Source organism: Brassica napus, chromosome C7 (genome assembly GCF_020379485.1).
Source record: "Brassica napus cultivar Da-Ae chromosome C7, Da-Ae, whole genome shotgun sequence".
Taxonomy (NCBI): Eukaryota; Viridiplantae; Streptophyta; class Magnoliopsida; order Brassicales; family Brassicaceae; genus Brassica; species Brassica napus.
The window spans coordinates 34,408,141-34,434,345 of NC_063450.1; the positions used below are offsets into that span (position 1 = coordinate 34,408,141).

General features: G+C 37.2%; 1 protein-coding gene across 1 annotated transcript; it reads right to left on the reverse strand.

The window, feature by feature from the left end:
• Positions 1-22,136: 22,136 nt before the first annotated feature.
• LOC106448386 lies at positions 22,137-25,812 on the reverse strand. The gene is made up of 3 exons (XM_048764180.1): positions 25,371-25,812; positions 24,465-25,253; positions 22,137-24,370 (listed from the first exon to the last, which is right to left on the reverse strand). Exons 1-3 carry the CDS (start codon positions 25,810-25,812, stop codon positions 22,209-22,211), a joined length of 3,393 nt encoding a protein of 1,130 aa, XP_048620137.1. The 3' UTR covers positions 22,137-22,208.
• Between the last annotated feature and the right edge of the window lie 393 nt (positions 25,813-26,205).

Here is a 26,205-nt window from a genome sequence, read left to right on the forward strand (position 1 = left end):
CTTTTTGAAAACAAAAGTGAGCCAATATTTATAAAGGAAGACTTTTATGGAAGTTTACTGTAGAATAGACTTTTTTGAAAGTCTTCCCTTGTTTAAAATTGTAATTGAAAAAAATGACCTAAATAGATGAGTTCCAAGAAGTCTTCTGCCGGAAGACTTCTGTCAAAGTCTTCTAAGTCAATGTGTAATAAAGTTTTATTTTTCCTAAAATTATATATAAGAAAAAACTTTTACATTTTTTTGTTAATTCATGTACACTAGTCAATATTAGAGCTAATGAATAAAATTGATAACTTAATTGATGATTATTATGAGGTTATCAACATTCAGTTTATTAATGTTTCTAGATAATCCAAGAAGTCTTCTACGTTAGTTTTTGTAAACTTGTATTTTTAAGAGTGTTAAGTAACTTTAACATTTTTTTACTTCCAAAAGTGTTAAGTGATTTCAAGAATATCAAGTCATGTGATTTAATGTGTCTTCTTAGAATAAAAGATATATTTTTTTAACTTTCATGAGATTTAAAATTTTAGTTTTCACTTAAAATTTAAGTTTTTCGCTTATATTTTAAATTTTCGCTTAAAATTTAGGTCTTCCAGAGATTTCCCCGAAGAGTTCTAGTGAAAGTGTTAAATCTTTTATGAATTAGAGATCATTCCTCCACATAGATAAGTTTGGCCTTTGATAGTTCTTATGTTCAGGTTTCAGGTTTTTGAAGACTTCGTGGAAGATCCAAAAGACTTCGTGGAAGATTTTCCAGAAGTCTTTGGATGCATGAAGTCTTCCTGGAACTCTTCCTCTTCTTGAAACTTCCATCAGCTTCAACACACTCAGATTTGTTTACCAGATGATCAGACAGCTCCTCTATTTTGATAGCTCCAGATCTGAAAATAAATCAAAGATTCAGAACATAATTTGGAAAAAAAATTAAGAGCTTTAAGCAACAAGAGTGTACCAAATAAAGAAAAATCAAATATAGAAACTTACCAAAACGCTCAGATCTGTGATGAAAAAGAAGATATGGGAGAAGACTTCATAGAACTCTTCTAGTGCATAATATGCTAGAAGAATTCCGAGAAGGGAAGTCTTCCAAAATTTGATTCATATATGAAAATATGCATATTCAAAAGCATTCAAATGATTCCAAAAACAGAAAAAAAACTTCAAAAATAAAGTAAGAGTTTTAAGCATCAAAAATAGTTTTCAAAAGGTAAAAGCTTTAAACAACAAAAGATGACCAAATGTAGAAAAATCAGACATGTAAACTTACCAAAACGCTCAGGTCTGTTATGAAAATGGATACAATGAAGAAGACTACGCCATAAGACTTCCGTGAAGTTTTTAGTGCATTACTAGGATAAGACATGCACAAAAGCGCATGGTGAGTATAAAATTAAAAATTAAAATATATAGTATTGACAAATTAAATATTTATATGTGATCAATTTTTTATATCATTACAAATTTACAATATGTTTTTGATTGTTGGATCGGGATTATTTGTAATTGTAATTATGGACAACAACCTGTTTTGGATTTAGCATGGAATCGATGTGGACTTAAATTTGTTAACACTAATTTAAAGAATTTCAAAATTTTACATAAAATGGAAAAAATAAATGTATTAAAAACAACTACAAATTCCGTTAGGCTTTTAATCTCGACAAACAATTGTAAAGGATTCTTTATCGTGGGGCCGATCAATTTCGGTTAGGCTTTTAATCGACTTGAAAGGTTTGTATTCATAGAGGCCATTATATTATTATTATTCTTGTGTTAGAGATGATCGTGTTTGGTTTGAATTGGGAACTCAAAGTATCATATTGTATATGTATGTATCATGGGTATCCAATAAAATAATTATAGTCACATCATCTATTATTGACAACAAAATATACACAGATTAAATTCATGAAATAGCTAGTGTATTGTTTCTAATTAATTTGTTCCCGTATTAATTTATTCCTGTTAAAGAAGAATACAGATTATTGGAAAGTCATAAATTCTAATTTATGAAAACGTGTGGTAAATTAATATCTAACAATACTAAAAGGAGAATATCATCAACTCTTAGCCTATCCACATCAGCTCAAATAATTAACCTATCACAAAGGTTTAAATTGCCACATCATCTTAAAGAACTATCATCAAATCTGACGAGAGAAAAAAACAAAGAAACTATAACCTAATTGTGACTCTTCTTCTGCTCATACATACGTAACGCTTTGCTTCTGACGACCATCTCTCAGCCAAACCCTTCAGTTATAATCTCTTTTCATCTCCCACACCTTCCCATTCTCTTAAATGTAACACGTATAAAGTAGCCTAATTGTAGACTGATTCAATTCCATTATCTATTTATCTACACCTCAGTCTTATAAACATGAGTTTTCAACTCCAAAAGCTAAGAGGACACTGGAGAAATACTGCGGATGATTGGTATGATATAGTGATCACTCATCTACTTATTAATTACTGTAGTTTTTGGATCTGCGTATAAAACATATTCTTATCTCCAGTATGAGAATCATCGAGTCAGAGGTAACCAAACCAGAAGCTGAGCCGAACGCGCAAGTATTTTTTAGTAAGGAGTGCATGAGGTAAGCCACAAACACAAGATGACAATGATAAGATATTTGAATGAGTTAAATTCAGTGCTATAGTTTTTGAGGAGTTTACTGAATTTTTTGATTTGTCAATTGTTTTACAGTCCAAAGGATCCCATCCCATGTCAACTCTTTTATTAGTGATGCCACAACAATCTCCTCTTTCTTACAAGAGCGTGATCGATACCTTCTCGGCTTCTCCGTTTTATTTAGCCGTATACGATTGGGAATCCAAGTCTTAGTTGATCATATTACAGGTTTAATTAGGCCATAAGACTCATTTACCTCCTTTTTACATCGCTTCCTTTTCTTTCTTATCCTGTTGCAGTACAGAAATCCACGATCTCCACATTTTTTAAGGGTTTGGAATAGCTGATGAAAATCCATTCGTATGGAAACGCAATTTGTGTTTTATTCTACAAAATCAGATTCTCTTGGTATGTACTATATAGTCCCCTGTTTCTTACCAAGCGTATTTACTTTATTACATTTTTCGTTCTGTGTTAGAATGTGCAGACACAGTATGATTTGGTTTCCGAATGAGGGATCACGGCCAAACTCCCAGGAAGCTAGGGATTTGGAAGTGTCCTCTAAATTAGTTGAAAGCTACCAGCTTTGCTCTGCAAAACTAAGGCGTCTACTGAAGGTATGACTTCGTAAACGATGGTTTATGAATTTTTCTGATTTTTAAATTGAGCTATATATTTTGTATGTGGTTAATTTTAATGTTGTAGACTGTTTCTCCCAAATCGTTCTACTTGATGGATTCAAATTGAATATTTGATTTCGATTTTAAAACTCACCCATATTTTAGGTCTCACAAGAAGATGACGTTTTACAGCTGCAATCTAAATCACTTTCATTTACTTCCGAAGATATTCCTATGAGAAGTTTATTTCTGGTAGTTCTCTACTATTAATGTGTCGGTTGTAATCTGATCAATGACTCATTGAAGACATTAAGTAACAGTAACCAGTTGTTCTTTTTGATAGTCGGAGTTATTGGTCGTAATAGATACATTTACATCCAGATCAGAGCACAGAAAGTAGGAATTCAGTTGAATCTTCTTTGCCATCACACGAGCAGCAGTGTCAAAAGGTTAAGTATAATGATATGTTTCATATTTTCTATCTAACTTTTCCCACCTACTCAGTTTGAGAGAATCTTTTTTTTTTTTTTTAAATAATTTTGATAGAATCTTACATTGGTTGCTAATCTTATCATGGCTGTTTTATTTATGCGTTAACTTCTTGTCTTAGGACATCTCCAACAAGACACCAAAATATTAAATTTGGTGTAATTTCATCTTCAATAAAACATCAATTTTGACAATATCCCATCAAATTTGGCGTAATGTGAATAGTGCTACACCAAATTTAGTGTAGTACTATTCATCACACCAAAATTTTAAAATACATATTTTATTATGTTTTATTTAATAATATAGTTCCATTGTTATCAAATTTGTAATTAAAAATAATATTATGTTATTGTATTTTATTTTATCTTCACATAATTAAAAAAATTACAACTTTTTATTTTATTTTTATTTTCAAAATAAATCACTAAATGACTATTATTATTTATCATTAACAAATAATAAAATATAAATAGTAATCGAAATGTGACTAAATAATTATTTATTAATAAATAAATAATAAAAATATAAAACTTTAAGAATTGAAAATATCAAATAATATATAATAATACATTTAGTGTAAAATTTGGTGTTATTCTTAGAGATGATAAAAAGATTATGACACCAAAATACTAAATTTAATGTAATTTCAATGCCAAATGTGATTGTCATTCTTGGAAATGCCCTTAGTATGGCTTATTTCTTTTCTTTCATCATGCTTTTGATATGCATTGATGTAAGAATTTTACAATTCTTTATGCACTACTATGTATTGCTCTAAATTTTATGATTGCTAATTATTGTGTAGGTTTCAAATAGTAGCTTCTGTATATTTCAGTTTCTTTCTGTGATTTTATAGTTTAATGTTGATCTCGCGAGTCGTGATAAAATAGTGTTTTATTATATATATATTGCGAAATAAAGAAGCTCTATCTCTGAATAGTTAATTGGAAACTCGTATAAATCATTCAAGTTTCTTACTTCACAATGATTTCGTAAATAGCATATCAGAAGACATAGACGACAAGTCACTATAATAACTCAGTGATATAGTCAGTAATCTATACTCTATATTACTTTCTGTGGGGTCATTCGATTGATTTGAAATTTCTTACACTAATGGCTATTTTAAATAGATTTTTTGGCGGCATTTTAAATGATTTATATATCTTAACATTTTTTTTATTATCCAAAGGTTCTGGGGACAAAGCCCATAATCCCCAGGCACGGGACCCAGCAGGCACTGATACCATGGAGACAAGACCCATAGCGTAAAGTATCTCTCCCACGATATATTATACCCAAGAACGCAACAACATCAACGCATGCGCTTAAACCAATTGAGCTGCCACATCCGTGATAAAATCATATAAGAGAATATATCTTTACATGACTATCGTAACCTATCATAACAATATAACTCTAAACAATGAGAATTATTATTAATCAATTACTGTGATTTACTCGTTCTACTGTTTAATACTTTCAACTGATCACCACTTTGGAATGGTATGGAAAAATAACCTGTTTAACTCATCAGTTAATCATAAATCATGTTCACCAATTTAATTTTCCATAATTATTTTAAGATTTGATGAAACTATCTATTAATCTTTGCTTCGCAATAATATATCTACAAAATTTTGGATTCTGACAAAAAAAAAATTGGTTTATATATGAAACCAAGATTGCATAATTGTAAATTTAGCTAGATTAAGTCCGGTTTTACATTAATTTTTTGAAGAAGAACAGAAAATGGTAATTTTGTATTTTTAAGTCAAAACAAAGTTAAAATTAGTTGTAAAATTAAGAAATTTCTAACATAAAACCTAAATAAGCAAGATAAAATTTGTTTTGATCGTATATATATAGTTTAATTAAATTTTTATTCATATACCTTACATAAATTTAATCAATAAATATGATGAATTTTAATATTTAAAATTTGTTATCCAAATAATAATTATAAATTTGGCAGACTAAATTATTTTTATAAATTATTCAATATATATTTATGATATATAAATTTAAATACAAATGCCAAAAAGACCAACTTAAAACGAATCCTAACACCCTAGGAAACTTCCTTTAGAGGTTCTTTTGAAATTTATATATAGTTGTGCATATTTTGAAATAGAGGTTCTCCACCTGATTAAAACAAGAATCGATCACTGAGAGAAAGATGCGTAGTACTTGAAAATTTAATGACGAAGTTTTAATATATCTCTCACACATTGCAATTACAAATTCACATGGGTCTCTAGCAACAACTCTTCCAGCCAATGGGAACATACTAATAAACTATGAGAGCTACACATAGCCACATGGAAAGGTACTGACCATCACAAACATCGATCATTTCTAATGCTCTCAGAATAATTTCCAGCTTTCACAGTTTCAGAAACCCATTGTGATGCTGTAGTAGCTTCCACAGTTTACTATTTAAATAAAAGTAGTAAATAGACTAACAAACAAAAAACTATTTAAAAAATCACTGGATTTATAGATTAATTCTATGGAAAGAGGATTAATTAAAAAAGGATAATTATCTAAAAACACTAAAAATCATGAAAATAAAATTAATAAAAAGTATATCACTATTATTGTAAAAAAAATTGCTTAAAGCATCCCTAACTATGCCACATGTGAATTCTAATTTCTATCAGTAAAAAGTTGCTATATCATCAACTTTAACACCAAATAAATTTAGATCCAAAGCCGGTTTAGGTATCAATATGACATTTCTCATTAGCTCATCATTTAGCCCATCCATCGTATGTGAATGTTCCATAGTAATTAATTTTAGAAAGAATGTAGAAAAGTTAACAGACTCAACTTACTACGAATACTATTTTACTTAAACCACACTATTGATGTTATTGGCAGCTTCAGAAAAACCATATGCATCAAATTAAACAACATATAATTAGTATGAAAATGCAAAAAGAATATAGAAGATTAAATGTTAAATTTAACAAGACAACAATATAAAAAAATCTCTATCTTCATTTGCTAATGTTGTAGACATTTTAGGATTTATTGATTTTAAATTATGTATAACTTTTAAAAAAATTGTACCAAAAACAACCCAAAGAATTATAAACAAATAATCCGGGCGTAGCCCGGACAAACCCCCTAGTATATTAATGACATAGTAATTTGGTTACCAAACTATATTAAGTTTGTTCACCACTCAAAAAAAAAAACAGTCGAAGATACAATATACTAGGCCTGAGACGGATCGGATATCCGGGCAGTTTTAAGGTATCCGGCGGATCCATAATTTTACTATCCTTATCCGGATCCGGGGTTCTCGGATATTCGGGTGTCGGATATCCTTCTAAAAATTGTAATATCCGGCGGATATCCGGATCCGGATTTGGATTCTTAAAATAAATAAAAAATTATATTAATATATAAAAATATTAAAAATAATTTAAAAATAAAAAATATATAATGTTTTTAATTATTTCTATGTATAATATTACAAAATTTACATAAAATTTATATATACTATTATAAAAATAAAAATATATTAAATAAATTAATTTTTATATATAGATTTTACTATTTTTAAAATAGTTATTAATAAAATTACGGATCCGGATATCCGGACTAAAAAATTAAGGTATCCGGATCCGGATCCGGCTTTGACGGATCCAACATTTTACTATCCGGATCCGGATTCGGCCCCTCCGGATATCCGGATTTTCGGATCGGATCCGGATCGAATTTCGGATCGAATCCGGATCTCGGATAAAAGTCTCAGACCTACAATATACCACATATATTTCGAAAACATGATTGCAATTGTGCACATTAGCTACAAATGTCAGATCCTAAAAAAATTCACCATTCACGAGAAATTTTTTCATTTTCATTGCATACCTTCTTTTGTAGAGAAATAAAGAACAAATTTATTTCTTGTTAAATATGATATAAAATAATCATTTATTTTCCTGCAATTTTAATATATAAACATAATAAAAATATTATAAAAAGTGTAACAGAAGTTACAGAATCATGCATTCTTTTTTATACTAACTTTTTTTTTGTAACAACTTTTTTATACTAACAACTCTTAATAAGCTTTATGTATAATGTCCATATCAGTTTATAGTTAACTGTAACTGGCTACATATAATATGAGATCGACCGTGTAATTAAGTACCGATGATAAACCTCATACTCCTGTACCACTTAACATGATACAGAAATTTAATGGTAAATTTTTGTATCATGTTAAGTAGTACAGGATTAATTACCATGTCAACATTTAAAGATTTGTGACATATCCTTATATGTTTCCCATACTGCTACGGACAACACATGCAAGTATTGTGTATAGTATCTAAAATGTATAAATTGTAACCACTATAAAAAAAAATTCGTAATAGGATACCCCTTTGTGTTTGAAATCATCAAGTAATTGGAAAATATGAAACTTGTTTAAATACTTGCTTGACTGACTCCTTTTCCTGCCAAGTTTAAATCCATTCTTGATACTAAGGCTAAAGAAACGTATATAGCTTGTTTTCGGAATGAAAATGAAATTGTATCATACAGAACTGAGGCAGCACTATATTAGAGATTGGATTATGCTTTTGTCATCTCATGTAATCTAATTTGCATATGTTTCTTATATGACAATACATTCTCAACTGCTCTACAGCTTTCCTCGTTTATGCATTCTGAATAACATGGAATCGTTTTTGCTTATATTACTTAAATGACAAACAGTTATTCTCAATAATTGTAACAGAAGAATGCATTTTGAATAACTCTACAGCTTCTGCGAAGACAATATATTAATGTGTATAGGTGCAAAGATGCTGCAGTGGGAACATAGTGTGTGTTCTTGTCTATGATGTCGAAGAGATATATACCAATAAAATCTTGTAAATTTTTTTTTTGTGTCCATGTTAAGTTTTCTCATATCAAATAAATTAATATCGCTAACTTAGTTGTAGGTGATATAATACGTCAAGATTGTATGTTGGTATTCTACTATTTCCTAGCAAGTATAAATTGGACGGACTAACATTTATTCAATTTAATTCTAGTGCTGCCACCTAATTAAGCATAACTAAGACGTAGGAAGCTGACACATCACCAAGCTAAAATTGTAAATATTACAAAATAGAAAATTACAAATTTTTAAATGATTCTCAAATAATTTATAAAGAATATGTTAGAATACTTCCGAAAAAACTTCCGTGGAAGTTTCTCAAATCTGACGCAGATTTGAAAAACCTTCATATCGATCTAAAAACATTCAAATGAGTTCAAAACATAGAAAGAGTTCAAAACATAGAAAAACTTCAAAAATAAGGTGAAAGCTTTAAAAAAAAAGGATTTTCAAAAAATAAGAGCTTTAAGAAACAAAAAGTTACCAAATGAAAAAAATATGATTTATAGATTTACCTTTAAATGAATGGAAGATGAGAACCATGTAATAGAAAACCCGCAAAAATTAAATAAATTAGCGAGAAAGACATAAGATAAAAATAAGAAATTGATATAAAATTTGGTGTTTTCAAATTCAAAGAGATTAGAGAGAGGTTTTAGAATGAGAAACATGACATTTTTGTTGCAGCCATTTGAGAGGAATAAAGAAAATGTGTAAATTTTATTTATATAAAAAGACAAAAATTCTAATAAGGTCAAATATTTTCGATTCAAAATATTTTCTAGAAGTCTTCAAAATCCTAAATTTACTATTCTCCCAGAAGACTTCTACTGAAATCTTCTAGACCCTAAGTGCATTATTTGTTGGAAGACTTAAGTCACTAAACCCTAAACTCGAAATTAACTATCTAAATAGAAACAAACACAACATAAAACTTAGAATCAACTTTAAAAGTATTTAATATACACAAAACTAAACACAAATAAGTCAAAATTTAATTTTTCAAAAAAAAGAAATTAAGCTTCCAAAATTTAACTATAAGAATACAAACAATACTACAACATATGTTACCAAACCTTAAACCAATGAATACCATGATACACTACATTCATTCATCTATGTTGAAAGCAATTCAATTGTACTTGATCTTAATTTATATCAATTACAAATATTTATAAGGGCTTTTTGCAAAAATGATTCAAAACTCAAAGTCAAAACTAAAACTAACCCATGCTTTTTTTGGATTTTTATTTTGTCGTATTCACCCCACAAGTTCAGATTATTCACAAAAATGCCATTAGTTTTTTTTTCTTATTTTTTCGAAAATGACATTTTTACTCTCTCAACCTCATCATCTTCAAGTATTTACAAGATTGCCATTACAATCAATACACAACCACCATGAACAACCAATTTGAAGCTCTTAATGCACCTCAAATCGATTTACACTCTCTCTTTCTCACTTGTTATGAACTAAAAACAACATCTCTTTCACTTTGCCTTCATATTCATCCAAAAAACTCAAGCTTTTGATTCAAATTTTTTATGGTTGGTAAAACCATTCAACCATACTATTCTTGGTGGGTTACTTTCGTTTGAGGTTCTGGGTGGTTGGAGAAGACTCTGTGTGCTAAGGAAGTCATCTCGCTAGTTTAAGGTATGAATTTAAAAAAATTTCCAGATCTGTTCGCGTAGAAGACTTACCCGTAAGTAGTCTGGCTGTCAAAAGACTTACGGGTAAGTCTTCTGGTCAAACGGACGACTTACTTGTAAGTAGTCATCTTTGTTTGTTAAAAAAAAAAATCTAGAGAATACCCTAGACGACTTACAGGTAAGTCATCTAGGGTAAACGGGTTAGTTTTGCATTTGACCAAATTGTGTCAGATATTTGACTTTTCCTGGACGACTTACAAGTAGGTCGTCTCTAGGTAAACAAAAATTTCAATATTTTATTAAAGTTAGACAACTTATCTGTAAGTCGTATCAGGTTACTTTTGCAATTCGAAAAAAATAATTAAATATTATACTTTTCCCAGACGACTTCCGCGTAAGTCGTCACGTAAGACGACTTACTTGAAGGTCGTCCTGGATAAGCAAAGTCGTCCAGATTTATTTCCTAAATTCTGGTTAAACCTTGCTTATCTCGAACGACTTTCTCGTAAGTCGTCTATCTGGACAACTTTCAAGTAAGTCGTCTGGGTAAAGTTAAATATTGAAGTTTCTTTTTCAAATTGCAAACTAACCTGAGAAGACTTACACATAAGTCGTCTAGCTTTGATAAAATATTGAAATTTTTGTTTACCCAGAGACGACTTATTGGTAAGTCGTCCAGGAAAAGTCAAATATCTGACACAATTCGGTCAAATGCAAAACTAACCCGTTTACTCTAGACGACTTACTAGTAAGTCGTCCAATTTAAAATTTTAACAAACAAAGTTAGACGACTTACAAGTAAGTCGTCCAATTTAAAATTCAATAGCAAAAATGACCTGTTTGGACGACTTACTAGTAAGTCTTCTGGAAGACTTACTAGTAAGTCGTCTGCGTCAATGTTTAGTAAACTTTCATTTTCTCTATGTTTACTAATGTGTTTTATTTTGAATTTTTGTAGATGATGTGTCTGTTACATGCAGTGTATGAAGAATGGTTGTTGAAAGATTGCCGTTGGGATTTTGTGGTTGATAATGTCAAAGGAGCGAGAATCATTTTTTTGGAGGAAGGTTCGACACATGCTGAACTTCTTGCAATGGCTCAAGAAGATTATAACCTGGACAGCACCAAATCTGTGGAGATAACCTACTCATTACCAGCAGAAATGATGCTGGCTCCAGACACCCCTCCTATTCATGTTACAAGTGATAGACAAGTTCGAAACTTGCTCGAGATAACCAAAACGCATAGAGTACGGCTTTGTGTATCAAGCTGCAGCAAGGTGGAAACGGTTTCAGAGTTCAGGGAAGAAGATGATGAAGCTGATGATGCTGATGAATGTTTTGAAGATGATGATGATGATTTGGTTGAAGATGAAAATCATGATGGAGAGGAGGATGATGGGGAGGAGGACGATGGGGAGGATGATGATGGGGAGGAGGATGCTGATATCTCTATTGTTGCTGAAGCCGACGAGAATGGTGAGGATTACAGTGTTTATGGAAAAGTTGAAGATGAGGATGAGGTAGATGATGATATGTGTTTTGAAGATTTTGAAAAGATTGATGGTAACAGTATCTATGTGAACCAGAGTTTTGTTAGCAAGTATGCACTGCTTTCAGAGCTGCGATTGATAGCAGTGAGGTTTAAGTTCACCTTCAGAATATACAAGTCAACGAAAACTCTCCTTGTGACAACATGTCCGGTTAGTGGTTGTCAATGGAAGGTCAGAGCGAGTGTGAAACATGGGACAAACACGTTTTGGGTAGCAAAGTATGTGAAAAAACATACATGCTCAGTGGGAGACCGACTCGCTCAGCGGAGACACTGTACTCCGAAGTATATTGGTAGGCTTTTCATTGATCGTGTTGGAATCATTGATGGGTTGAATCCCCAACATATCACTGATGCAATGAAGAACATGTTTGGCATGACGCTTGATTACACCACTTCATACAGAGCACTTTTATATGCACAAACATTGATGAGAGGATCAGCAGAAGATGGGTATTCGCGTCTGCCATCATATCTCGAGCAAATCTCCTTAGCAAATCCCGATTCTATCACGGCTATAGAACTTGATTCTATCAATAGATTTAAGTACCTATTTCTCTCTTTTGGAGCTTCTATCAAAGGTTTTAAGTATCAGAGAAGGGTCATTGTCGTGGATGGGACTCACCTAAGTGGGAAGTATGGAGGTGTTATGTTAGTTGCAGCCGCACAAGATGGGAATTTTCAGATATTTCCATTGGCTTTTGGGATAGTAGATGCTGAAGATGAACCTTCTTGGGAATGGTTTTTCACAAAATTGGCTAGTTGTATATCTGATGAGCAGCCTCTGGTGATAGTCTCCGACCGGCACACGGCCATTAAAAGTGCGTGTGATAAGGTGTTTCCTTGGGCAACCCGAGGAATATGTTATTATCACCTTCAAGATAACATTGTCAAAAAGTATAAAGGAAAACATCTCTTGTACTTGGTGAAAGGTGCTGCTTATGCTCATACGGTTTCAGATTTTAACCGGTACATGGCTGAGATACAGAGTGCAAACCCGGACCTTGCAACGTATTTGGAGAATGCCGACGTCAGCCTATGGTCAAGGGTTTATTGTCAGGGGGACAGGTACAACATAAAGACAAGCAACATCGCTGAATCTATTAATTCCGCTCTGAAGCGAGCTAGAGGATTTCCGGTTCAGTTCCTTTTGGAGTTCATAAGGGAGAAGCTTGGAAAGTGGTTTTGGAAAAGGAGAGAAGATGCTTTGAGTCTCCCAACTCAATATAGTCGGAGTGTTGAATACTTGCTTGCTGTTCGATCGGAGATAGCGGATACGATGACGGTACAACCAATTGATGGATGGCTATTCTTTGTGAAAGGTGGAAAAATAGACTGTGTGGTTGATTTGGAACATGGAAAGTGTGATTGTGGTGTCTATGCAGTGGAGAAAATACCTTGCTCTCATGCTATAGCTACTGGAACATCTGTTGGTTTGCATATCTCCACACTTGTATGTCCAGTGTACTCAAAGGATTATCTGTTTGCAGGATACTCAGAGAATATATATCCTTGTGTTGGACAACAAGTTGAGGAACGCACATGCTTTCCTCCGGAAGTAAAGCGTGGTCCGGGAAGACAGAAGAAATCAAGATGGCAATCTTGGTTGGAGCTATCCAGGATGAGAGGACGCAAACCCCGGAAGAAACACAGGGTTTATAGATGCTCAAAATGCAAAGAAACTGGCCATACGAAACCACAATGTAAGTCGTCCAGTTAGTCGTCCAGGGTTTTTTCTTCCAAAAGATGTTCAAGTTAGTCGTTCAGTGTTTAGTCTTCCAGAAGACCTTCAAGTAAGTCGTCCAGAAGACCTTCAAGTAAGTCGTCCAGTGTTTTTTCTTCCAGAAGACCTTCAAGTTAGTCGTCCAGTGTTTAGTCTTCCAGAAGACCTTCAAGTAAGTCGTCCAGAAGACCTTCAAGTAAGTCGTCCAGAGTTTTTTCTTCCAGAAGACCTTCAAGTAAGTCGTTCAGGGTTTTTTCTTCCCGAACACCTTCAAGTAAGTCGTCCAGTGTTTAGTCTTCCAGAAGACCTTCAAGTAAGTCGTCCAGAAGACCTTCAAGTAAGTCGTCCAGGGTTTTTTCTTCCAGAAGACCTTCAAGTAAGTCGTTCAGGGTTTTTTCTTCCAGAAGACCTTCAAGTAAGTCGTCCAGTGTTTAGTGGTCAAGTGTTTAGTCTATGTAACTGTGTTATGAACTTATCTGTGTTATGAACTTATCTGTGTCAACTTCTTTGTCAAATTGCACTACCAAACAAATTCAAGAAGTTCTTGCTCTTTATATTATCTAAAAGGTTACAAAACATTACAAAAGGTCATTACAAAAGGTCATTACCCATCATACGCATCCAGGTTGTCAAAATTGTCCTTGTTTTCGTACTCATGCACGACAGGATGCTCTTCAAATATATCCACCGCCATCTTATCCCTCATAGACTTCCCGTTGGCCTTAGCAAAGTCTTTTTTACTAAACTCTATCCCAAGAGCATGACATTCAATGTACTTTAGAGCGTACACGCCACAATCACCAGCTCGGGCCGGAGGTATATTGGTCGGTCTCGCATATGTGAATGGCTCCAGGCTGCGAAGTAAATACCTGACTGAGGATAGCCTCTTTAAAGCATCTGCGTCCTTTGCCACCCTTGTAAGCCAGTATCGGTGGAGAGGGATTGTTTGGGAAAGGTTTACCATAATTAGCACCCAATTCCGGCAGAGCTGTGTACACCCAGACCTGGAGAACTTGCGCAAACCCATTGATAGTGTAACAACCCGAAATATCTCTGCCCTTCACAGAGTCCATCAACACCTTAAAAGCGACTCTCCCCCATGGATAATTCTCAAACCGTTCTAGCTCCATCACTAGCCTTGACAGACTAACCCTTGTAGGGGTTGAATACTTTCTCCCTTCAATGTATCTAGTGAAGATGGCAAGGTACGCGAGCCGCTTGCGATCATCCCGAGACCATCGTCCAACGTCCAACGTCCAACAAGTTAGAAGACTTATCAGACGACTTATAAGTTTTCTGCGAAGTCGTCCAGATTGAAGTAAATACCTGACTGAGGATAGCCTCTTTAAAGCATTTGCGTCCTTTGCCACCCTTGTAAGCCAGTATCGGTGGAGAGGGATTGTTTGGGAAAGGTTTACCATAATTAGCACCCAATTCCGGCAGAGCTGTGTACACCCAGACCTGGAGAGCTTGCGCAAACCCATTGATAGTGTAACAACCCGAAATATCTCTGCCCTTCACAGAGTCCATCAGCACCTTAAAAGCGACTCTCCCCCATGGATGATTCTCAAACCGTTCTAGCTCCATCACTAGCCTTGACAGACTAAACCGTGTAGGGGTTGAATACTTTCTTCCTTCAATGTATCCAGTGAAAATGGCAAGGTACGCGAGCCGCTTGCGATCATCCCGAGACCACCCTTCGCATCTCCCAAATGCTGCTATTATCTCCTGAGTAGATGGCCCAGCTTCGAGATGAATTCCCAACATCTCCCAAAAAGAAGTCAACTCCTTTGTAACGACACAATGAGGACTCTCAAGATCCTCGATGTACTCGCAGTTTAGACCAGTGAGGTTTTCAAACTCTAACAGTGAAAACCTCACAGGTTGTGGACCAACGAGACTCCACAGCTCATACTTCTTCTTTATGTCCAGCTGGAAACCGAGCATGTAGTGAACCAGCCTTGAAGCCCACTCAAATCCCAACTCTTGGAACTTGATGAAAACTCCCAACTTCGACTCCTTTAGCTCTTCATATTCGTCATCATGAAGAGCAGTCTTTAAAGCATTATGCAACGTTCAACAAGTATGATACGGAATGCTTTTCTCCGCGGATGGCTCTTCCTCTAATGTATATATCCTACGGGGGAGTTCTGGTATATCCATTTTTTTGCCTGCAAAACAATCAAAGACCACCATCTCAGAACAATCAAAGTCATGGAAGACTTCCAGTAGAACATTTTAAAGCAGACCTGAAAATTCGGAGAAGATATAGTCGCCTTCAATACGCGGTTATATATCTGCAAAAATAGATGTGAAATAAAGAAGCGCAGTGAGAACGAGTTTATAAATTGATAGAGACAACGCTTTATGTTCATATTTTCCTCAATCAATCACTCGACAGATATAACTTACCGGCGGCGGAGAGATAACCGGCGGTGATAACGGCAGAGAGAAAGGAAGCGGCAGAACGGTTGAGAGAAAGGAAGCGGAAGAACGGCAGAGAGAACGACGGTGATAAAGGCGGAGAGATAACCGGCGGAGAGATAACCGACGGAGAGAACGATGGATTAGAGAGAATCGACGGAAATCGCCTTTGAGAGAGACGGCGTTAGGGTTTTCTGAATTTCGCGAAATAGTGAGTAAAAAAAACCTAATATATGTCCGGTAAATAATCCGGTTAGGTTTAAAAGTACATTGTAAAATTAAAGGTTCGGTCCGGTTTGGACAACTTACTAGTAAGTCGTCTATTGAATAATGTACAACAGACGACTTACTTGTAAGTCGTCCAGACCCTAAATTTAACTCCTAAACTAAATTGACTAAATTAACATACTAACCACGTTATAAAGCCGTATTTATACTTAAATAGTGTTTAATATACACAAAAATAAACACACTTAGGTAAATTTAAAAGTTTTCAAAAAACATTTATGCATTCCAAAATCTAACCCTAAGAACACATACAATACTACAACATATGTTGGCAAAACCTAGACCAAAGAATATCATGACTCACTACTTTCACTCATCTATGTTGAAAACAATTAACTTTTGTTATATCTTAATTTATATCTCTTAAAACATATGTTAATTACATGATTCTAATTTTTCACTTATCAAAATATTTTTTACAAAAAATTTAAATTATTTCAAAGTATAACTAGTTCAGACGATTTACGAGGGTTAGAAACGTAAAAAAAAATCGATTTTTTTGTTTGTTCACAAGGAGCTGGTTGTAATTTCAATAGCCTTTTAGGTTACTTTTGCATTTGATTCAAGTTTTGGTTTACTTTTGCAATATAAATCAAGTTGTGAGTCATATTTGGTAATTCTCCCTATTTATAATTACATGATTTCAATATTTTTACAATCTGAATATTTTCTTAAAGATCTACTATATGAGAAGATTTCTCGGGTTATATTCGTAAAGTGCATTCTGATATTTTGTTTGATCATAGAGGGCTGCTTGTAATTTCACAAGGTTTTTGGGTTACTTTTACAATTGATTGAAATTTGGATATACTTTTGCATTTAAAATCAAGTTTTGTGTCATTTTTGGCAAATTCCCTTTTATTAAATTTCTTCTATTACATTTAAATTTTGTAATTTTATATTTTTATTATTCATTTAAAAATTTATTTTTTTAATTTATTAATTTTATTAATATTAGTTTAAGTAAAATGTTATATTTTAAAAATGAAAAATTGCGGAAATACTTATTTAGTTATTTTATTAATAAAATCTGAATGAAAAAATAATATAATGGTTAGTTATATGAAAATATAAAATAGTATGGTATATTTATCTAACTATAAATTTAAAATAATTAATAATATATAATATAACTATAATTAAATGAAAAATTAATAAAAATATTTGATTAATATTTGGTTTTACACCAAATTCATTGTTTTGAAGTTCCGTTAGAATTGGTCTTACTAGTGTAACTGAGATAAATTAAGTACACCTTTATTATTTATATATGTGTACTCACTTAAACGTAAAAGATTTTAAAAAAACTTAATCTTTTGACGAGGTTTTTTCATAAAATGTGAAGAATATGGGTTAAGCCTTAATTTTTTTAGATATGGAACCAAATATTGCTAATATATGATGACATGGGGGATGACATTATTTTTAGCGGTAATCGAAATAAAAACACCAACAAAGCTTTCTTGTACTAAAACTAAACCCAACACACTGTTGATATCTGTTGAGAGAGCTTTACAAATTGACGTACTTTAGAACTGTGGTGATGTCTTACAATCTGACATATTTCAAGCTAGAGGTGTACTTTGTGCAGCAAAAAATGACATAAAATGTCTTTTTATATCTTTTATTTAATCTCATTCACGTGGCCAGAGAAGGTGTGATCACCTAGAGTTGTGGTCAAGGTGTTTGGAGAGCTGTGGATAGATGAAATATGGTTACGACCTTCATGCCACATTCCTTCTTAACAATGACCATTTGCAAAACAATACACATGTTTGACATATTCTCCCTCCGGACAAATCACCCAGCGTCGATCTCGAGAGATATCAGATTAACCGATGGAAAATCTGTAAACTACAACGGCTAATTATTATCTCCTTCCCTGGCTCTGGGGTGTGGTCATAGATGGAGTTTTGGCCGATGTGGTCGGTAAATATGTGGACATTATGTGGAGGCGAGGTGTGTGGTAGAGAAGACATAGGCGTAGAAGATGTTGGTATTGAGTCGGGCACAGTAGCTTCAGTGTTGAAGGATTGTGCGGTGTGGTCATGGATGAGATGTTTGTGGATGTGGTCGGTAAAGTTGTGGACAGTCTGTGGAGGGGAGGTGGCTGGTAGAGGAGACATAGGCCTTGAAGATGTCTGTGTTGAATCAAGAAGATGGTGAACTGGTTGTGTTCGTCGGAGAAGAAGAAGATGTTGTTGGGTTTAATTAGGATTCAGGCGACTGAACACAGAAAGAAGTGGGAAAGAGTTTTCAATCGTTTACGTGAGAGGAGTCATTGAGATGAAGGTTTCAATTAGGTTTTAGTCGACGGTGAGTGAACACAACAAGACCAGATAGAGTTTTCAATCGTTTTCGTGAGAAAGAGAACTGAGATGAAGGGGACGAATTAGAATTTGTCGCTTAACTCAGCTAGATTTAGTTGAAGGATATTTTAATGAAATCATAACCAAAGAAGTACATCACGTGCTGAAAAAGTATGCCATTATGATACATGACATAGTAGAAGTATGTTAGAATGTAATTTGTTTGACGTTTCTCACAAGACACAGCGAAACTTTATATGGTAAAATACTAGTATATCGCAATGTTGATATCTTTTGACGAGGTTTCTCATTCGCACACTTCTACATATTTATCTTAAACAGATGGGTCTCACTAGAAGATGTCCAACTTCAGGAAGATTATGTAACACCCGTATTTTCCAAAATAAATTAAATAAATAAAAAATCTGAAATCTGAAATCTTCATTTATTATTTTTCAAAAGTCAACTCCAAAATCATAAATCCAATAAATACAAAAAAAAATAGATAAATCCCGAAATATCGATAAAATCATAAAATCGAAAGTCTGAAAATAAAAGAAATAGAACTCCCAAAGCACCAATCCGATAGCAATCACTCATGCTCGTCAGTCTCACCTGAAAGGGGAAAGGAATAGGAGGGGTGAGTAACATGGGAGTTACTCCGTGAGGTATGGGGATGCTAAACACGCAAACCACTGACTTGAGTAAATAGAACTCCCACTATGGAAATTTAGCTCTAACATGAACACACACGACGCCTAGCGCATCACACAAACACAAACAATGCGATGATAGCATATAGCTAGTCCACACACCTCGCATCTCCTCATATGGATATATAATACGTAGCGTCGCTAGTACAGTATGTCTCTGTACCCCCGCCCTCTCAAGTAGCGTCCATCGTACAAACTTCTCTGCACCACACGCCCGCACAAGTAGCATCGCAAGTCCAGACGTCTCTGAACCCCTACCCGCACAACCAAAGTAGCGTCGCTAGCCCAGACATCTCTGAGCCCCCGCCCGCGCACATAGTCCCTACTAATATCTATGTATACATACATATATATATATCGCATCTCTTAACATCACACAATCCAATCAAAGGTTGAATCCTCTAGACCATTAGTTCCAGTTTACAATGAATGAATTAACTAACAATCAAGATTCAAACAGACTCGATTTAAACAGACGGATCATGATTCGAAATCTAAACTGCGATAGAGAGAATTCTATGGGATTTACGGAATAGCCCCTCACCTTAGCAATGTGGAAAAGTGATAGCTATGAACTCCAGCTGCTCAAACAAACTCCAAATCTGAAATCAGGGCGAAAAATCGAGTCAGAACGCACTTCGAACGGTCCAAAACGGATAACCGGCGATCTGGTCAAAAAGTCAACCCGCTGGTCAAAGGTCAACCCGGTCTACTCTGACTCAAGCCGGTCAACCTTTGACCAAATCGAAATCGAATTGAACCATCGGTTTTTCCTTAACCGGATTCAATTTCAATTAGACCAGATTAAAATTGATTTCAATTCGGTTTAATCCAAACCAAACCAATTCCCAATAACCTATCGGTTTAATCAATAATAAAATCAATTGATTAACCGAACCGGCTTGACTGGTCAACGGCTTGACTCGCTGAGTCAACTCGGCCGAGTCACCGAGTTACCGGCGAGTCGCCGTAGACCGGTCGCCGGCGGCGGCCAACGACGGTGGTGGCTTACCGGAAAATCACCGGCGGCGGCGGAGACGCGGCGGCGATGCGGCGGCGGTGATGTGGCGGCGGCGGAGACGCGGCGGCGATGCGGCGGCGGTGATGTGGCGGCGGCTTCTCCGCGGTGATGCAGCGGCGGCTTCCCGGCGGCGAACGGACGGTGGCCGGCTGCGGTGGCTCCGGCGAACGTCCGGCGGAGATGGCGGCGCGTGCGATTCACGCGTGAAACTTCCTCCTGCGCGTGTGGGCGCGTCGAGGCAGTTCTCGGGCTGAAACTCCTGCTCCGGACTCGTCTCAACGTCACGAACACGCTGGTGGCCTTAAAATCGCGAGAAATCCAATGGTTAGAGAGATATCGACGAGTTACTAAACGGCCAACACTTAACTAATCGGAAAAGGTGGTTTGCGGATTACCTAGGGGGTGAGATGGCGGCGGCGTGACAGATCTGATCTCAGTCGACGGTGGCTGAGACAGTTCACCAATATCCCTCTCTGGCGGCTCTAAATCTGCAGGGGTTCGACGCCTTAGACTTTTTCTGAATAAAATAATAGGCTGGTTCTGTTTAAATAGGAACTCACCTAGGGTTTCCTGTAAACTGATTGGGCCTTGTTGGGCCTGCGAAATTGAGTCGTTACAATTCTCCCCCACCAATGGAGAATTCGTCCCCGAATTCGGCTCCTCAACCGACTGTGCAATACTGTCCTGGAAAAACTCTGGATAATCAATCCTCATCTGACTCTCGGCCTCCCAGTTTTCTTCCTGAATCCCGTCTCTCCCCCAACGAACTTTAACTAAACTGGTCATCATCCCTTGAACGACTTTCACTTGCCGATCTAAAATCTCAACTGGCTGACAAGAAGCATACAAATTCTTCTCAAGATCATTGGGTGGCTGCTGCAAAATGAGCTCTGGCTCTCTCACAACTTTCCTCAAGACTGACACATGGAACACATCGTGAAAATCTGACAACTCTGCTGATAACCGCAATATGTAAGCCACTGCTCCAATCCGCTCCACAATAGGGTACGGTCCCATATATCTCGGCTTAAGCTTCTTAAGCTTTCGAGTCTCAGATCCTCCTTGGAATGTCCTCATTTTCAGGTATACTAAGTCTCCTACCTGAAACTCCAAGTCTTTACGGCGCTTATCTGTATAGCTCTTCTGCCGGTCATGGGCTTCCTTAAGCCGAGTCTTGAGCATCTCTACGTGCTCCACTGTCTCCTGAACCATTGCTGGTTCTAAGTCTCGCCGCTCCCCCACTTCTGTCCAACAAAGTGGTGTACGACAAGGCCTACCATAAAGCGCCTCATACGGTGCCATCTCAATACTCGAATGATAGCTGTTGTTGTAAGCAAACTCTGCTAGAGGTAAATACTTTCCCCAGCTTCCTTCCCAATCCAGGACGCAAGCCCTAAGCATATCCTCTAATGTCTGAATAGTCCTCTCTGATTGTCCATCTGTCTGCGGATGATAGGCTGTACTCATATGAACTTTTGTCCCAAGTGCCTTCTGAAATGCTCTCCAAAATGTAGAAGTGAACTTGGTATCCCAATCTGATACAATACTGACAGGAACTCCATGCAACCTCACAATATCTCGAAGGTAAATCTGCGCCAACTGATCAGCTCCGTCTGTTTTCTTGATTGCTATAAAATGAGCAGATTTGGTAAGTCTATCACGATCACCCAAATAGCATTCCTCCCACCAAAGGTTATCGTAAGTCCAGTCACAAAATCCATAGTCACCATGTCTCATTTCCACTCTGGCAACGGGAGGTTCTGCAATAACCCGCTAGGCACTTGATGCTCAGCCTTAACCATCTGACATGTATGACACTGCGATACAAATGTAGCCACATCTTTCTTCATACCAGGCCAGTGGTAGTAGCGCTTCAAATCTCTGTACATCTTGGTATTTCCCGGGTGGATCGAAAAACGCGAATTATGTGCTTGCTGTAAAATCTCCTCCTTAACAGCTTGTCCTCTGGCACACAGACTCGGTTCCGATACATGTACATCCCGCTCAAAGCTATATGATATCCAATACTCTCGATCTCAATTTGCTTAACCAGAGCATCATCACTATCCTGAGCTCTGCGTATCCTCCATAATAAATCAGCCTGCTCCAATGCTTCAAGACCAACAGTCTCTCCCTCTGCGGTAACTGCACACAATCTGAGACTAGCAAGTGTCCCAGACAGCTCCTGAACCTCCTTGGTTCCTGAAACATCGTTCCTGCATCTACTCAAGGCATCTGCCACCAGATTGGCCTTATCTGGGTGATACGTAATATCCAGGTTGTAGTCTGCTAACAACTCCATCCATCTGCGCTGTCTCAGATTTAGGTCCGCCTGAGTAAATATGTACTTCAGACTCTGGTGGTCTATGCGGATCTGAACTTTCTCTCCATACAAATATGACCTCCAAATCTTTAGCGCAAAAACAACTGCTGCTAACTCCAAATCATGAGTAGGGTAGTTGACCTCGTGAGGCCTCAACTGACGTGATGCGTAAGCAATAACATGACCATCCTGCATCAATACACAATCCAAACCAGTACCTGACGCATCTGTATAAACCTCATACGGTACCCCTGGCCTAGGTAGTACCAACACTGGCGTATCTGTCAACTTCCGTTTCAGCTCAGTAAAGCTCTCCATAAAAGCATCCGTCCAATCAAACTTGGTGTCTTTGCCTGTTAATCGTGTCATCGGTTTCGCGATACTAGCAAAATCTTTCACAAACTTTATGTAGTATCCTGCTAAACCCAGAAAGCCACGAATCTCGATGGCGGTCTTAGGTGTAGGCCACTCCGATATTGCAGTAATATTTTCTGGATCTACTGCAACCCCTGCCTCTGAAATCACGTGACCCAAAAATCCAATCTTCCTCTGCCAGAAGCTACACTTACCCAGCTTGGCAAACAGCTGATGCTCCCTGAGCTTATCCAACACAATCCGCAGATGCTCTGCATGCTCCTCTCTACTCCGAGAATAGATCAAGATATCGTCGATGAAAACAATCACACACTTATCCAAATGCTCGCGAAACACATCATTCATAAGCTTCATGAATGCTGCAGGTGCATTCGTCAACCCAAATGGCATCACCACAAACTCATAATGTCCATAACGGGTACGGAAAGCAGTCTTCCGCACATCCTCATCAGCTATCGCAATCTGGTGGTAACCCGATGCCAAGTAAATTTTTGAAAACCATGAAGCTCCCTGCAACTGATCCAATAACTCATCGATACGGGGAAGCGGGTACTTATTCTTGATGGTCACCTTGTTCAAACCTCTGTAGTCGATACAAAGTCTGAAACTCCCATTTTTCTTCTTCACAAACAATACTGGCGCTCCCCACGGTGAAGTACTAGGTCTGATGAAAACCTTACTCAATAACTCCTCCAACTGCATCTTCAGTTCAGCCATCTCTGCTGGTGCTAAACGGTATGGAGCCCGCGAAACCGGTGTTGTTCCTGGTTCTAACTCAATATAGAGAACATCTCCTCTGGCTGGTGGTGGCCCCTTTAAGGCTTCAAATACATCCTGAAATTCTGCAGCCACTGGAATATCTTCTAACTCAGGAGGTCCATCTTCCTTAACCATCGAAATAGTCGCCAGAAATCCTTCTGCTCCTCTCTCCAATAAGTACTCAGCATGCAACATGGAAATAACAGAAATCCCACGGTAAGCCTGGAGACACTGGACTGTGATCTTCCCATCTCCTCTAGGAATATTAACTTTCGCTCGCATGCAATCTATCACCACTCGATGTTGGGACAACCAATCCATCCCAAGTATGACATCGTAGTAATCCATCTCCATCTCTGCTAGGTCTCCTATGAAGTCGACTCCTCCCAGTAGGACTGGTACATCTCGGTGAACGCTGGTTCCCAATTTCTCAGTACCGGCCGTCCGAATCTGCTTAACCTTCGGCTCAAAGACACCTCGAAAAGGCCAAGACTTAGCCAAATGCGAACTCACGAAGCTGTGAGAAGCTCCTGTGTCGAATAGAGTGTGAGCTACCTCACCTCCAACAGAAACCGATCCTACACAAAATTTTTTTTTTTTTTTTCTAACTACACATGATATCCATTAAAACACAATTACTCAAAAACAGACGAGTATGATAAAAATACATACCGGCTATCGGCTCAGCTCCATTGGCCTCTCCTAGAGCATAAACACGCGGAGTGATGGCTTGACGCTTGGCCCCAGGCCCTTTAGTCGGGCAAAACCTGGAGATATGGCCAAACTGGCCACAAGTGAAGCAAGCTCCTGGTGCGTATGCTGCAGCTGGTGGTGCCAGCGCTCCCTGTGCTACTGGTGCTGCCTGCGCTACTGGTGCTGCTGATGCTGCTGGTGTTATTCCCCGCGCACCAAATGGCCTACTCCGACAATCCCTACCTTTATGTCCCATCTTCCCACAGTTGAAGCACGTGATGCACTCTCCAAAATGATGGCGACGACACTTGTCGCAACTAGGTGCTCCCAACTGTTCCCATGTTCTCTTTTGTGGCTCTGAAGTCCTTCCAGTCTTAGGTGGAGCCTTAGAGTACTTTTGCTCCTCTGCAATACATGCCTCCTGCCCAACAGCCTTCTCTAGCAGATCCTCCAAACTGGTGTAAGTAACCATACTGCACCTGCCGCGGAGATCGACTCGCATACCATCTAAGAACCTCCTGATCAAGTCCTCTCCATCAAAATGATTACCAGCAAACAAGCGGAGCTGGCAAAACTCTCGCTCGTACTCCCTGACACTCCTAGTACCCTGCCTCAGATGCTCAAAAGCATTCCTCTTCTGGTGCAACGCTTCTCTGGGAAAGTACTTCTTGTCGAATGCAATGAGGAAATCCTCATAAGTCATGTCGCCATCACGCATCGATCGCACTCCATCCCACCATACCAATGCATCTCCACGCAGATACAACTCTGCAATATTAAGACAAAGGCGCAACGGACAATTGATTGTCTACATACATGACGCCAACCTATGCTTCCACTTATAAGCCGCTCTAGGGTCTACTCTTCCCTCAAAAGTCTCCAAACCTACAGTTTTCATCTGTCTCATTACCCGCATAAGCATCTCATCAACCTCAGGAACCTGCCCTGGAAGAACACGTGGCGCTGGTGGTGGAACCTGGAAAATCCGTGGAACATGCTGGATAGGGGGTTGCTGCTGTCCCTGAACCTGAACTGGTGGAACCGGCTGAATAAGGGGCTGCTGATGCCCCTGAGCCTGAACTGGCAGAACCTGCTGACCCTGCTGAGCTGCAGCCATCTGCCTAACCACTTCCTGTGCAGCTACTCTAGCAGCCTCCTGGACAGCTTCCTGGACTGCCTCCTGTGCGGCCTGTCTAGCAGCATCCTGCACCATCTGCATAAGGGCATCCTGATCAATCGGTAGAACTGATGGTGGTACATGCTCATCTCCACCCTCTCGAGGAGCACTAGCGGCCTGAGCACGAACAACTCTCTTACGCGGCAGCATCTGAAAGAAATAACAATTCAATTAACTTCTGCCGAAACCAAACACTAACGATTCAAGACATAATGCCAAGCAAAAAGGTGCTATTTACTTTTATTTTTAAAATCCCCATATTTCCATAAATATTTTAAAAATCGTCTAAAATCGATTAAAAATCATAAAATCGAAAGTCTGAAAATAAAAGAAATAGAACTCCCAAAGCACCAATCCGATAGCAATCACTCATGCTCGTCAGTCTCACCTGAAAGGGGAAAGGAATAGGAGGGGTGAGTAATAGGGGAGTTACTCCGTGAGGTATGGGGATGCTAAACACGCAAACCACTGACTTGAGTAAATAGAACTCCCACTATGGAAGTTTAGCTCTAACATGAACACACACGACGCCTAGCGCATCAC

Bases quoted from the DNA above. Each gene is read 5' to 3' on its own strand.
- LOC106448386 (XM_048764180.1), bottom strand. From the start codon at position 25,812: ATGCTGCCGCGTAAGAGAGTTGTTCGTGCTCAGGCCGCTAGTGCTCCT. The intron at 25,254-25,370 runs GTTTGGAGACTT...TTAATATTGCAG, and splicing joins GAGACAGATGAAAACTGTAG to AGTTGTATCTGCGTGGAGAT. The intron at 24,371-24,464 runs GTATGTATTTTT...AATTTTGTGTAG, and splicing joins TGGAGCTGAGCCGATAGCCG to GATCGGTTTCTGTTGGAGGT.